At 43.1% G+C, this 13,916-nt stretch overlaps 1 protein-coding gene across 1 annotated transcript in view; it reads right to left on the bottom strand.

The window, feature by feature from the left end:
- unc5db (unc-5 netrin receptor Db) overlaps positions 1–13,916 on the bottom strand; it is a 231,651-nt gene that overhangs the window by 63,115 nt on the left and 154,620 nt on the right. The window contains exons 5-8 of the mRNA XM_079516603.1: positions 13,170–13,353; positions 10,708–10,875; positions 6,280–6,444; positions 253–285 (exon numbers count right to left, since the gene is read on the bottom strand). Of these exons, the coding sequence (XP_079372729.1) occupies positions 253–285; positions 6,280–6,444; positions 10,708–10,875; positions 13,170–13,353 (550 nt within the window). The remainder of the gene's footprint in view (positions 1–252; positions 286–6,279; positions 6,445–10,707; positions 10,876–13,169; positions 13,354–13,916) is intronic.

Raw genomic sequence — 13,916 nt, 5'->3', positions numbered from 1 at the left:
ACAGCTGTGATGTCACACTTGTCATAAATGGCGGGCGCCAAGTTATGGCAGGAATGTGTAATCATTCCTGGGTTCTGAGTTTCTCAAATTCACAGTTTTCCGTTTATTAAAGCCAGTAAAACAATGTACTAAGGCAAAGAAAACGCGTGGCTCCTCCTCGGTTTCTCGCCCCGCGCAACAACAGAAAAATCGGGGCGCTAGCCTTAAGGGACAGGGTTGGGAGATGAAAGAAATCCACAGTGGAAGACTCACTTTGAGGCTTAACATCGTGTAGCAGCTTTCGATCTGCAAAGACAGAGAGACAGAATGAGACAATGAGAAGAGACAGAGGTGAGTAAAGTCCATGCCTGTGTGAAGTGACCACCCAGTCTGTTTGCAGATCCAATGTCACTGTGGAGAGAGATGCTCCTCTGCTGGCTATGCTGATAGACTACAAGTGATGACGATACCATAATGGCAACATTGCCATCATCATATCACTAGATATTAAGGTACAGTTGAAAGTTATCGTGCATGTGAGTGTGTGAGACATACGCAATGCGTGTTTAATTCCAACGTTAATCATGTGTGAAACATCCCAGAATGTTCCCGTTTACTCTTACCGTACAATGTGATGTGTCTTAATATGACATTTGTTATGTCAGCAGAACAAGGCAGCTAGCATTGACATTTTCATGTATGGGGAGGCATACATAATTTAACATTGGGTCTTTGTCAAACACATCTGCAGTGTTCAAACATTGCTATGTACTGATTAATTGCCATGGTATGATAAGCACAATTCTGTATAGTATATACTGTATGTACAATGTAGTAGTTCATGACCATGAGAGGGAAATGATGATTATGATAATGATGGTGATGATGCCAAGCCTCTAGGTTCCATTGGGCTCTGGGTGGTTTTTTGCCATGTTGAATTCAATTATTGATGAACTGTTGCACTCATTCTTCAGAATAAACTGATAATTGCAGCATGTTGCAGTATTTATTAAACTATCAGCTATGGAGTCATATACAGCACAGATAATATTTTGATTCCTGTGACACAACTTGTTTTTGGCAGGCAGCCCCATAATGAGGTCTGAATATTCCTGTGTGCCCAGAATTTGAAATTCATGAAAAATGTGTTTAACTGTGTAGATGCTTAGGATTGGTTTAGTCTGTTCTCAAGAGGACAGAAATCCCAGCTGTCCCAAGCTGTTGTGTATATTACAGAGACTAGGGTGAATTACAGTTGCTAGTTTTACAGTTATTACTGTAAATGTGTTAACATGAGATCCATTGCTCTGAAACCCTATCTGAGACTCAGGGCAGTATTATGCGTGTCTTAAGTACCAGGTCTTATTACTTAACTTAAGACCTGGAGGCGTGATCAATGCCATTTGGCCACTCAGAATAGCCAAATGGCATTGACCACGCCTCCAGGTCTTAAGTTAAGTCATAAGAACTGGTACTTAAGACATGCATAATACTGCCCTCAGACTCCTATATGTTAACATGAGATCCATTGCTCTAAAACCCTATCTGAGACTCAGACTCCTATATGTTAACATGAGATCCATTGCTTTGAAACCCTATCTGAGACTCAGACTCCTATATGTTAACATGAGATCCATTGCTCTGAAACCCTATCTGAGACTCAGGGCCCTATTTTGCGTGTCTTAAGTACCAGGTCTTATGACTTAACTTAAGACCTGGAGGCGTGGTCAATGCTGTTTGGCCACTCAGAATAGCCAAATGGCATTGATCACGCCTCCAGGTCTTAATTTAAGTAATAAGACCTGGTACTTAAGACACGCATAATAGGGCCCTCAGACTCCTATATGTTAACATGAGATCCATTGCTCTGAAACCCTATCTGAGACTCAGTATTATGCGTGTCTTAAGTACCAGGTCTTATGACTTAACTTAAGAGCTGGAGGCGTGGTCAATGCTGTTTGGCCACTCAGAATAGCCAAATGGCATTGATCACGCCTCCAGGTCTTAAGTTAAGTAATAAGACCTGGTACTTAAGACATGCATAATAGGGCCCTCAGACTCCTAAACCCTATCTGAGACTCAGGGCAGTATTATGCGTGTCTTAAGTACCAGGTCTTATTACTTAACTTAAGACCTGGAGGCGTGGTCAATGCTGTTTGGCCACTCAGAATAGCCAAATGGCATTGATCACGCCTCCAGGTCTTAAGTTAAGTAATAAGACCTGGTACTTAAGACACGCATAATACTGCCCTCAGACTCCTAAACCCTATCTGAGACTCAGACTCCTAAACCCTATCTGAGACTCAGGGCCCTATTATGCGTGTCTTAAGTACCAGGTCTTATGACTTAACTTAAGACCTGGAGGCGTGGTCAATGCTGTTTGGCCACTCAGAATAGCCAAATGGCATTGATCACGCCTCCAGGTCTTAAGTTAAGTAATAAGACCTGGTACTTAAGACATGCATAATAGGGCCCACAGACTCCTAAACCCTATCTGAGACTCAGACTCCTATAACATTTTTCCTGTGTAGGAATGTTCAGTGGTGGAAGAAGTACTCAGCTTGTTTTTACTTAAGTAAAAGTAGCAATATACTACAAACCACAATATAAACTAGTAAGTAAGTAAAGGTCCTGTAAGTTTGACTTACAGGACAGGGAAATACAAAAGCATTGGCATCAAACCAAAGTAGAAACACTATCGTAATCTAAATCTGCAAAGTAACTAAAGCTGTCAAATAATTGGAATAAGAATTACAACAGTAGCAGAGATGTAGTGGAGTAGAAGTATCAACATTTTTTAATACTCAAGTAAAGTACCTCAAAATTGTACACGAGTACAGCACTTGAGTAAATGCACTTTGTTACTTTCCACCCCTGGCAAGTTGCAGTAAATAAATGTTGGATTACTTTCATTCTCATCACACAGACAGGTAACACAGAGACACTTTCAAGATCGTAGATGATCAGGTTGTTGGCATTAGCCCAGAAATGTCATGTCATGCCATCCCTAGTCACTCAAACCAGCCTGTTAACCTTCCGCCTGAACGGTCTGTGCAACAGAAGTGCTCAAAATGAGTAGCGAGTTAACCCATTAAATGGGTTAAGTGGATATGCCTGCCCCATCCCCCACTTCTGTTTCATCTTTGCAAACATTTGTCCTACGGTAAATTAAATTAGCCAAAATCATATATCGGTTGTTGTTCAGCAGAAATGCATATAAAACAAGAAATGATTACATAGTAATATTTGTCAGGTGAAAGCGCTGTCTCTGTTGTGTGTCCCCACCCATTAGTATTATTATTATTTTAGTAACGTGTGTGTTTCTGTGTTGCAACCTCGTGGGCATTGTTTGCGTTCATTTGCGATGTTCTGTTCGTGGTTCAATGACTGTGTTTTGTTGTGGCTGGTTGTGGTATGGTGCGGAAATCAGCCCTTCCATGGTGCGTACCCGACAATGTGTGCGCGTGTGCATGGATGCCGGCATGCCGCTGCTTGCTATCCCATTGCCCAGAGGTGCATGGATGCCATGTCCTATTGGACAGAGGAGGCAGACGAGGCAGCCAATCAGGCTAGGGCTAGACAAGTCGTCTAGTTTTCAGGAGCTTTCCTTAGTCAGGTGGTTTCACCTGACAAACATATTTGAAAGATTATTATTATTTTCATGAACGGAACTGACAAACAGATGCCTGCTGCTTTCAGGAGGCGTAGTTACAGACTCTATGTAGAATTCAGAGATTGTGGAATAGTTGTCTGGCTAATGAGAGACTATGAAATCCCTAATAAAGAAGGAACTCACAGCTTGTCAGCTGTTTACTTCAACGTTAGAGCATCTTAAGTTGAAAGCGGTTTTAACCGGAAACTGCGAGTCAGGAAGTGAAAATCTGCTATGTAACATGTCCCGCGATTGTCATTTAATTCAGCCAAAACCCACTTTGGTAAGCCAACAGTTTATGAATGATTTATTAACTACTTATAACGGATAGTTATTCTAAAGTGTTACCAAGAAGGGTTATTACAATTCTAAAAACTGTGTCCCCATAGACAGCATAAGCCAGCAGAATTTTCATTTCATTTAATTACATTTTTTTCAACGGACCGCTACCGGAGTGTTATGAGCACATACAGGACACAGTTGTGAACCGTAATCAATTGATATTAAACTAGAAAAAGTGCCCTTCTGGGCACAGGTCTCCACCAGGTGACCTGTGTGTGTGTGTGTGTGTGTGTGTGTGTGTGTGTGTCACGGCTTGGCCTGTTGTAGCGCCACCATGAGGCTGATTTGAAAACGGTCAAGTGGCATTTCTTCCAAAGCCTAGTGGGAATATGCATGCACAGTTTCACCACAATCGGACGCTGCGTTGAGTAGTTGTGGCGATTTGTACAAAACGGGTACAAAGCGGGCTACTCCTGAAAAGTTTAGAAGCCAATCGTAGCCAATGAGGGTGGATTATGAGAAATCAAACAAACTCGTCTTGATCACATGACTATGGAGAGTATGTGTACCGATTTGCGTGAAATTTGGATAAAATCTGAAGGAGTAATATTAGAAAATGTGTTTTACATATGCCGGCCTCCTGGTGGCGCTATAAAGAGCAGATGTGAAAAATTCCAGGAAAAGGTTTTTCCTTGGCCTCTAGGGAGTTGGCATACAAAGTTATCCACAGAGCCGTGCAGTTAGAGGTAAAACACTTTTCAGCCAGTTATAGCGCCACCATGAGGCTGAGTTGAAAATGTTCATGTGGCATTTCTTCCTCGGCCTAGTGGGAATGTGCGTGCACAATTTCACGGAAATCACACAATGTGTTCATGATTTGCAGCATTTTGTTTGAAACTGAGCACTCCTGCGAACTTTGGAAGCCAATCTTAGCCAATCAGGATGGAGTCCGAGAAATCTGAAAGACCCGTTTCGTTGAATGGCTCTAGAGCATGGGTTTTCAACAGGTGGTCCGTGGACCACTGGTGGTCCGTGAAGGTGTTGCATGTGGTCCCTGACCATGCATTTAGTAATGTAGGAAAGTGAAGATTTATTGCATTGACCACAAGTTAAGAAACAATGCAGTAAATGATCTGGTGACAAACGATGACGTGTCGATGTTGTCAGTTACTGGGAAGTCGGATGTCAAGAACTTCCACAGAAAGGTGAGTTAGAATCTCAAGGGAAACCGTACCGGTTTGCCTGGTTGAGTCACCATTATATGGAAATGTGCCCATAATCAATCGCAAGTGTCTGCTTACTCATAGAGTAAGTTACAATGAACAGCAACATGAGTTTAATATGGAAGGTTAATTTATTTCCCCCACACCACGCCCATATCCCCCCTCCCAACACAACAATGGTCCCCAGGTTAATTCTCAGTCAGGGTAGTGGTCCGGTCCCCAGGTTGATTCTCAGTCAGGGTGGTGGTCCCCAGGTTGATTCTCAGTCAGGGTGGTGGTCCCTGGTTCATAATCAGTTGAAAACCCTTGCTCTAGAGAGACTGTGTACCAATTTGCGTGATGTTTGGACAAAATCTGTAGGTGTACTGTCCAAAAACTTGTTTTGCACAAAGCGGCCTCCTGGTGGCGCTATAACAGGCCGTTCTGGAAATTTTGGGGCAGAGGTTCATCGTTGGCATCCAGGGAGTGTGTGTGCAAAATTTGGCATCGACCGGGTTAACGGTGCCGGAGATTAGCTGGTCACAGACGGACGGACGGACACACGGACACACGGACGGAGTGCAAAACATACTCTCTCCCCATGCCTTCGGCCTGGTGGAGACAAAAAGGTGTGAAAATGCGCAATCGGCGTGCTGGGACTTCAGACCAAAGTTGTTATAGAGGAAGTGTGTCTAATGCAGTGATTCCTAACCTGTCGGCCGCGGATTACTGGGGGATTACTTTTTAATGTTAGAAGAAAATATTATGTTCTTTCGTTGTGATGCCGATTAATAGAAACTTAAAGTATACTACGTTGGTTCCTCCAAGCAGGAACACTATCAATCGATTGATCTTTAAAATAAGCATGCCCTGAAAATGCACGCAGCAGCACATGCTTTCGAAGTTTTCAAGTGGGCCCATATCGAGAAAAGGTTGGGAACCACTGGTCAAATGCACTGGTCCTCAAAGTGGGAACTGGGGACCCCCAGGGGTCCTTGGGAGCATTCCAACATTTAGAAAATTATTGAAAACCTTTTCTTATGGGGGCCCAACGCACAAAATCTTTTCAGATGGGGGTGTGCGGCCAAATACATACATACATTTTGGTCCTCAAACTAAAATGTTTAAGAACCACTGGTCTAATGCGTGTAACAAAGGACTTACTCTGGGTACACAGTCCATTGGTGCAGTTCTCTGAGGCCTCACCACTGCCATCACACATCCTGCCTCTGTATCTGGGCACTGGCGAGTTGCATTCCCTCCTGTGCTGCCTCTCACACTGGCTACTACACACCGTCCACTCACTCCACTCCTCCCAGCCTCCGTCAACTGTAACACATGAGGGAGAGACACTAGGGTCGTTATTATAGTTAAACATAACCAAAATTAAATCTAAATGGGAAAGAAACTGAAAAAAGCTACTGGGGAAAGTTACAGCAGTTCTTACTGTATGGTGTGTGTGCGATATGAAATATAAGCTTACCATAATCACAGTAATCATTATGATGTCTTCCATCACATCATTGTCTTCGCCAGGCTTTAGGCGTGGCTGAGACTATGTATTCGCTCCTGTCCGTGTGTGTGTGTGTGCGCGCGCGCGCGTGTGTGTGTGTGTGTCTATCTGTCTGTCCGTCTGTGTACAGCTAATCTCCGGCACCATTGCACCGATTGACGTGAAACTGTGCACGCACACTCCCTGGAGGCCACATTTTTCACAACGGCGCCCCCAGGAGACCGATTGTTTTGCAAAAATACAACATAAAAAAAAGAATAAATTATATATATTTAATAAATCATCGTCTTGTGATCAAGACGGATCTGTGAGAATTTTCATATTCCATCCTGATTGGCTATGAGATTGGTTTCCAAAGTGTCCAGGAGTGGTCCGATTTGAACAAAATGCCCCAAATAATGAACACTGCGTCCGATTGCCATGCTCCGAGCTTCAAGTGCTATAAATACAGTTTATTATGTATTATTAACACAAATTCACAGAAGATGATGGGCAAGGTTGATGATTATCCCAAAAAATATATAATAATAATATCGTATCGATATCGTGAGCCCAATATCGTGTATCGCATTGTATGGTGAAATTTGTGTATTATGGCACTCCTAATAGCGGTGCATACCGTAAATATAAAAAGGAAAAACAGACACATCACAGTAGTATGTACACATAATGCATACAGCCCAAGCCCACTGTGTGCGTGTGGTGAGGAGCAAACTATGGAGCACATCATTGAAGTTTGCCCTCTCCAAGGATTAGTCACCCTCCTTACAGCAGACCAGGAGGCAACCGCTTGGCTTAAGGACTTTGCATTCGCTAAATAAATAAATATGCATACAGGCCACACGCACACGTGCATACAGACAGAACACAGCATGTGTGGTGGTAGTGCAGCTTGAGACGTCATTTTCTCCATATTAACCTTCAGGCGTGTTCATATATAATGGTATCTGATGCAGGGCAATGAAGCCGAGTCAGCCTGGGTGCATGTTAATGGCCAGGTTTCTTCTGCCGCCTGTGTCATCCGATCAAGGAGGCGCTCATCATGCTTAGCTCAACAAATATTGTGGGACCATATGGCGCCTGGAGACTTTTTGGCAGCGTTCGTGGTGGCCATAATCCATTTTCGCGAGCAGAGCCGAAAGGTAATTTTCCTTTGTTGCTTTGTCGGGGGTGGGTACCTACACACTTCCACGTTTGTTCGCAATTTCTCATCTAATTTAAATGCAAATGACATCTTTTGTATGAATGCCGAGCGCTTGTGAGTTGACCATGGTCACGAATGAGTGCAACGTCTGTTGAGCTTTCTGTGTGATCGTTTTCCTCTTACAATAGGCACTCTGATGCCGCCTCTGATCCTCCCAGAATGAATTGTTCTCACAATTGTCAAAACAACACACAACAACCTGACAGTCTAAGCTCTGTAACTGCTGCTAACTTCCGTATAGGCAGGGTAATGTTATCGGGGGGGAAACACAGACACAGGAAATAGTTCTTATGCTGCTGTGGTTGACGTGCTGCTCCGCAGAGCATATGATTAAAAAGAGAACCTGCAAGGATGTTATATGAAAGAAAATAGATCCTAGCTCCTGCTGGCCGTCACCTAGCTCCTGGTGGCCGTCACAGGCTTTAAACAGCTTTTAAATTCAAGCACTTTCAAGGTCTATAGGGTTTTTCCAGCGCCACACAAAATTTCACTAAACTGTCATCCAACCGATGAGTCAAGTATCATTTGAATGCCACACGTCTCTAGCAGGGGCATCATTTGGGGTCCCAGTGCATGGCAGTTCCTCTTCTAGTGTTCAGGGGCATCATTTGGGGTCCCAGTGCATGGCAGTTCCTCTTCTAGTGTTCAGGGGCATCATTTGGGGTCCCAGTGCATGGCAGTTCCTCTTCTAGTGTTCAGGGGCATCATTTGGGGTCCCAGTGCATGGCAGTTCCTCTAGCAGGGGCATCATTTGGGGTCCCAGTGCATGGCAGTTCCTCTTCTAGTGTTCAGGGGCATCATTTGGGGTCCCAGTGCATGGCAGTTCCTCTAGCAGGGGCATCATTTGGGGTCCCAGTGCATGGCAGTTCCTCTTCTAGTGTTCAGGGGCATCATGTGGGGTCCCAGTGCATGGCAGTTCCTCTTCTAGTGTTCAGGGGCATCATTTGGGGTCCCAGTGCATGGCAGTTCCTCTTCTAGTGTTCGCAGTTAACCTGAAACTCAGTTCTTTCATGGATATTTTCTCCAAATGTATAGTGCATCTCAATCCACGCCGATCCATCATCCTGCGACATATTATTATTATAGACACGTTTTCTTGTCTGCAACAATACATTTATTAGCCACTTTCAACCTGCCGTCCCTAATTTGGGGCATGTTGAAAATGTGTCATGATCTTTCTACTTATTGAGAGTGGCAAAAATACTGAAATTAGCAGATGTACAAGCTCACAACGCAGCGTGATGCAACACGTTGTGAGGTTGTGGATTGGCTGTTAGCTATTAGATTGGCTTTTTAAAATGCGCTGCAACTGGATTACGTTCGACACCACACGTGATATTACTTCTATGTTCACTAATTTGAGTGTAGAGGGCTCTGTTGGTCTTATACACATATGTGGCGATCACAATTGCTTACTTCTCCAACGTGAAGCTTTTTGCATTTATACACTTACTACTACAGTATGGCCCCTAACGGGCTGAATGAGGAATTTGATGTCAAGCCATTTCTGTGAACATTCTCTTTTATTACTGCATTCATTGTGTGCATTCATTGTCGTTGCCTTTTTGCATCTACGTGATTTTATTGTTCTTGCCCTTTTTGTCCCTTATTATTTTGAATGGCATTTGTTGTAGGCTACGTTATTGCATTTCTTTCCACTGTAATTGTGTGGTGGATACACCTAGGTGTTTTGAGGAGTAATTTATATTTCCTTTTTCCATATTGTCCTTTTGTCCTTTTTGTACCCGTTAGAATATATGAACATAATGAACATCAAATTATGTACAGTGTGCTTTGAAGAAAATTCGGTCTAAAGTTATAAGGCAAAATGTAATGTGGGCTGTTATAGCTCCACCATGAGGCCGACTGATGAAATTATTTATTACATTAATTGTAATAGTATTATGAACCTCCCCTCCATGTGTTGTAACTGTAGCCCTTACGGTTTCTGAGAGAAAATTACTTGAATGTGAGTCTTCACATAAAATTCACTAATACATTTAATTAACAGCGTTAAATTTGTTGAATTGAAAAAGGGCCGCATTAAGACCTCCATTATAATTATAATGGTCAATGCCTGTGTGAAAATTCACAGCGATTGGTGCAGCCAGTGAGGAGCAGCGACGGTGTTTCAGACATTCATTCAGACAGACATTCCGTTTTATGCTTGGAGAATTGTTTCTCTATCTGAATGACAGTTTTGTTTTGTCGCAGAGCTGTAAATCTGAGAACTTCTAGCTCTGTGGCATCAGCCAGGGTAACCTGAGACTGTAGATCGGGTGGGTACCGGTGTGTCATTAGTTTCTCATCCACAACAGCTGCTAGTAATTGCGATGCTGTGCTCTGTTTGTATGTAACACGCCTTTTTCCTGTATTGTATCAGACCTGATGAAGATCCGCTTGGGTCGAAACATTGTACCTACTTGATCAAATAAATTCCTGGGAGCTGATAGTGTGCAGACTTTCCTTCCATCCTAAATGTATGTATACTTTGTTGGGGATGTGCATGCTTCCCTCTGGACTCACTGGATCAGTGGAACTGACATAGTATACTTTAACTTCCTATTCATCGGTATAACAATGATAATGAATATTATGTTATCTTAGTGTTTTGCCAATTATTTGGTTATTGCACACTTGCAATAACCTCAAGGCCCACCAGTGGGCCCCAGCCCACAGGTTGGGAATGGCTTATGTAGAGCCTTGGTTCTCAAAGTGCATCGCAATAATGTTGTCATTTATATGTTGGCTATTCAAAAACTGCAGATCTACAAGCTCACAGCGAGTCACTTCGTGCCACGATGCAAGCTTCTGCTATTTTTTAAAAGGTTTGAATGTTTGATAAAGTAAAGCGTATGTATAAAGAGGGACTGACTTGGGCAAAGGGCATTGCAGGTGATCTTCTGAACAGACATGCCCTCACAGAACAGTCCTCCATTAAGAGGCGCTGGGTTGGTACAGGTCCGAGACCGCTTCTGGACTCCCCGCCCACACGGCACATTGCAGGATGACCACTCTGTCCACAGAGACCATCCTCCATTCACTGGAGGAGGCAGAGAGAGATAAACAAAGAGTGAAAAGTGTGAGAAAAACATAACGAAAGGTAGATGTGCAACAGTTAAAGGTGCAGTAAGTTATATACTGTATAGTTCTTTATTACATGGCTTGGTTGAATGCTTGATTCTGATTGGTCAATTGCTGAATTCAGTGGTCTGTTATTTCTGGATAATGACCGCTCCGCTCTATAACAGACTGACTAATCAAACCCTCGGAGCACCTGCAGCACCCCGCTTAATTTACTGCTGTTTCCAACATGACAGCCATGTAAACACACACACAATGTCATTTACAGCTAAACATTTCTCTCAAAAATGTTTTTGAAAACATTTGAGCGAGAAATAGACAAAGCAGTACCCGAAAATGGATTCTATTTCATCAACTCACTTCCTCGTTTTCCAACAGTGCTGCAGCTGGGCAGACGCTGGCCAGCGCGACACTTATGGAATACTTTTATTACCGCAAGCAAGGAAATATCTCGTTTTGTTGTGTTTTGGGTCAATGTATTAATTGATGTATTAAGTAGCCATGTAATAAGTGGGATAATGTGTGCCTAGGTGGTCATTGTCGGGAGATAATCACCCTGACATTATCCTTTACATATATACTGTACACATTGTATAAAAATAAAGTAAGGGCGTACAACACTAATTATTTGATTACTCAACAATGTAATCGATAGAAAAATAGCTGATTAATAGTTGCTGCCCTAAACCAAAGAGATGGAGAAGTGGGGATAAAGAGGACGTATTAACATTGTTCCCCTTCAGATCATCAGCAGTGTTAAATAATAGTAAAATAAGAGCTGACGTTCCTAATGATTATGTCTGCCGCAAGACTCTGCGAGGAAAGAATACCAAACGGCCGGGGCAAACTCAGCACATTCAGTATGCTGCCTAGCATACACCCTCCCTCAGTATGCTGCCTAGCATACACCCTCCCTCGGTATGCTGCCTAGCATACACCCTCCCATAATGCTGCCTAGCATACACCCTCCCTCAGTATGCTGCCTAGCATAGACCCTCCCATAATGCTGCCTAGCATACACCCTCCCTCAGTATGCTGCCTAGCATACACCCTCCCTCAGTATGCTGCCTAGCATACACCCTCCCATAATAGCTAATTGCTGACTTCACAGTCAACAGCTTTTGAATGAATATACAGTCATGAAAAAGCATGAGAAAGCAAAGAAGACAGACATTAAAAGGAATTGTCTGCACCGTTTCCACAGGCCGTCAGTGACTCATAATACCAGACAGGTTGAGGTGTTGTGGAAATAGTTTTCTCTGTAGTCGACCACTTAGTGCTCTGATTTAGTAACAGGTTTTAGTCTGTGATCACTCTGACTTGAGACGCAAGTGCGTTATCAAAGCTTGTGAACCCGTGTTTGGCTGCAAGGGCCGCTTGTGAGTAAATATTTAATGAGCAACACTTCTTTAAATGCGATTAAGATACATTGGCTTATTCTCTTTCATAAGGTACACATTGATTTTAAATGAGAGGCTGTAAATTGAATTGTTTGAATAATACATTCATCCAAATAATGGGGAATCTTTCTTCGCCAGAAAATGCCAAGAAGGGTCTCTTAATCACTTGTGTGGGGGCATGGGTAACTAACAACTAATTGACCTCAAGTACACTATAAACATCGCAGCAGTTCACTGCATATTGTAGTAGTAGGCAAATGTAGTGGCTTTAAGGGTAGGGAGACTGCAGCAGTGGGATGTTGACAACAAATAGTATTGCTGTAGTAGGATGGGGGCTCGAGCCTATGCCCCCCAAGGTGGGCGCTCGAGCCTATGCCCCCCAAGGTGGGGGCTCCTCACTGGCAGGTGAGCCAGTAGGATACAACAGCAGTGACAACAACACAAATAAAGAAATACTGTATGCTGTTATACAAACATACAGTTGGGTGCCACCGATATTGTCCCTTATCATTTGACCCATTTAGGCCTGACCTCAAAATTTAAAAAAATCCTTCTAAATCCTCCAGTTTTCTGAAATAAATATTTTCACGATTTTTCAAAAATAGCAGACCTACAAGCTCGTAGCGCGCCACTCGGTGGCGCGCTATGAGCTTGTAGATCTGCTATTTTTCAATAGCTAAATTATAACATGTTTAAAACACCAAAAGGGGTTCCCGCCCAAAATGGGTTAACTGTCCTTTTGCGCAGATCACGCAAACCTCAGCAAAAAGAAAAGGACAATATCGATGGCCTCCAACTGTAACAACTGGAAAGGAACCGGAAGGGGTTTTGTTGGGGGGGGGAGGTTGCATACCGAAGACTATCACAGTGGCGGTGGCACTGCGTCTCTTCGCCACAATGTTGCTGGCCAAGCAGGTGTAGTTGGCGGAGTCGGACAGACGCGCCTCGTTGATGATCAGGTTGTGGTCAGCTCGCGTGTCTACGTGATCGTCGTCGTTGAGCGAACTCAGCAGCTCGTCATTTTTCAGCCACTCCACCTGGTTGACAGAGACAGAAGGAGAGGTTAAAGAGAGAATGACAGGAAGAGATCATTTCCAAAGAGCTGTGATTTCATTTTGAGAGAGAGGGAGAGAGAGCACATCATTCAGTTCAGGGAATTATCCATAACAGGATCTAACCTGTAACCGTATCAGCCTGAACTAAATTGACCTATGAGAAATAAATATAATAATAAGATACCATGGTATCACATACACCCCCATACAATAAACGAGTAAATAAGTAAATAATAATAATAATAATAATTTGAACATTTAAATCATATTCTGGCATGCCCTAGAGTGAAAGAATTCTGGGAAGAAGTAAGGAGGGAGATTCAGAAGATATTGTTGATAAATATTGAGCTTGACCCGAAACTGTTTCTATTAGGTGGCCACCTGGCCATAAGTTTCAGAGTAGCGAACAAAGATTTCTAGATTTATGTTTGCTACAAGCCAAAAGGGCTATAGCTTTATCGTGGAAAAAGATAGGTAAACCCAGTATTGCTCAGTGGTTTAGGGAGCTGTCATTGTGTCTTCCTCTGGAAAGAATCACTTATACT

This window comes from Electrona antarctica (genome assembly GCF_951216825.1).
Source record: "Electrona antarctica genome assembly, chromosome: 12".
In the NCBI taxonomy this organism is placed as follows: domain Eukaryota; kingdom Metazoa; phylum Chordata; class Actinopteri; order Myctophiformes; family Myctophidae; genus Electrona; species Electrona antarctica.
The sequence above is the reverse complement of the archived record's forward strand: the minus strand, read 5'-3'. Positions and strand labels throughout refer to the sequence as shown.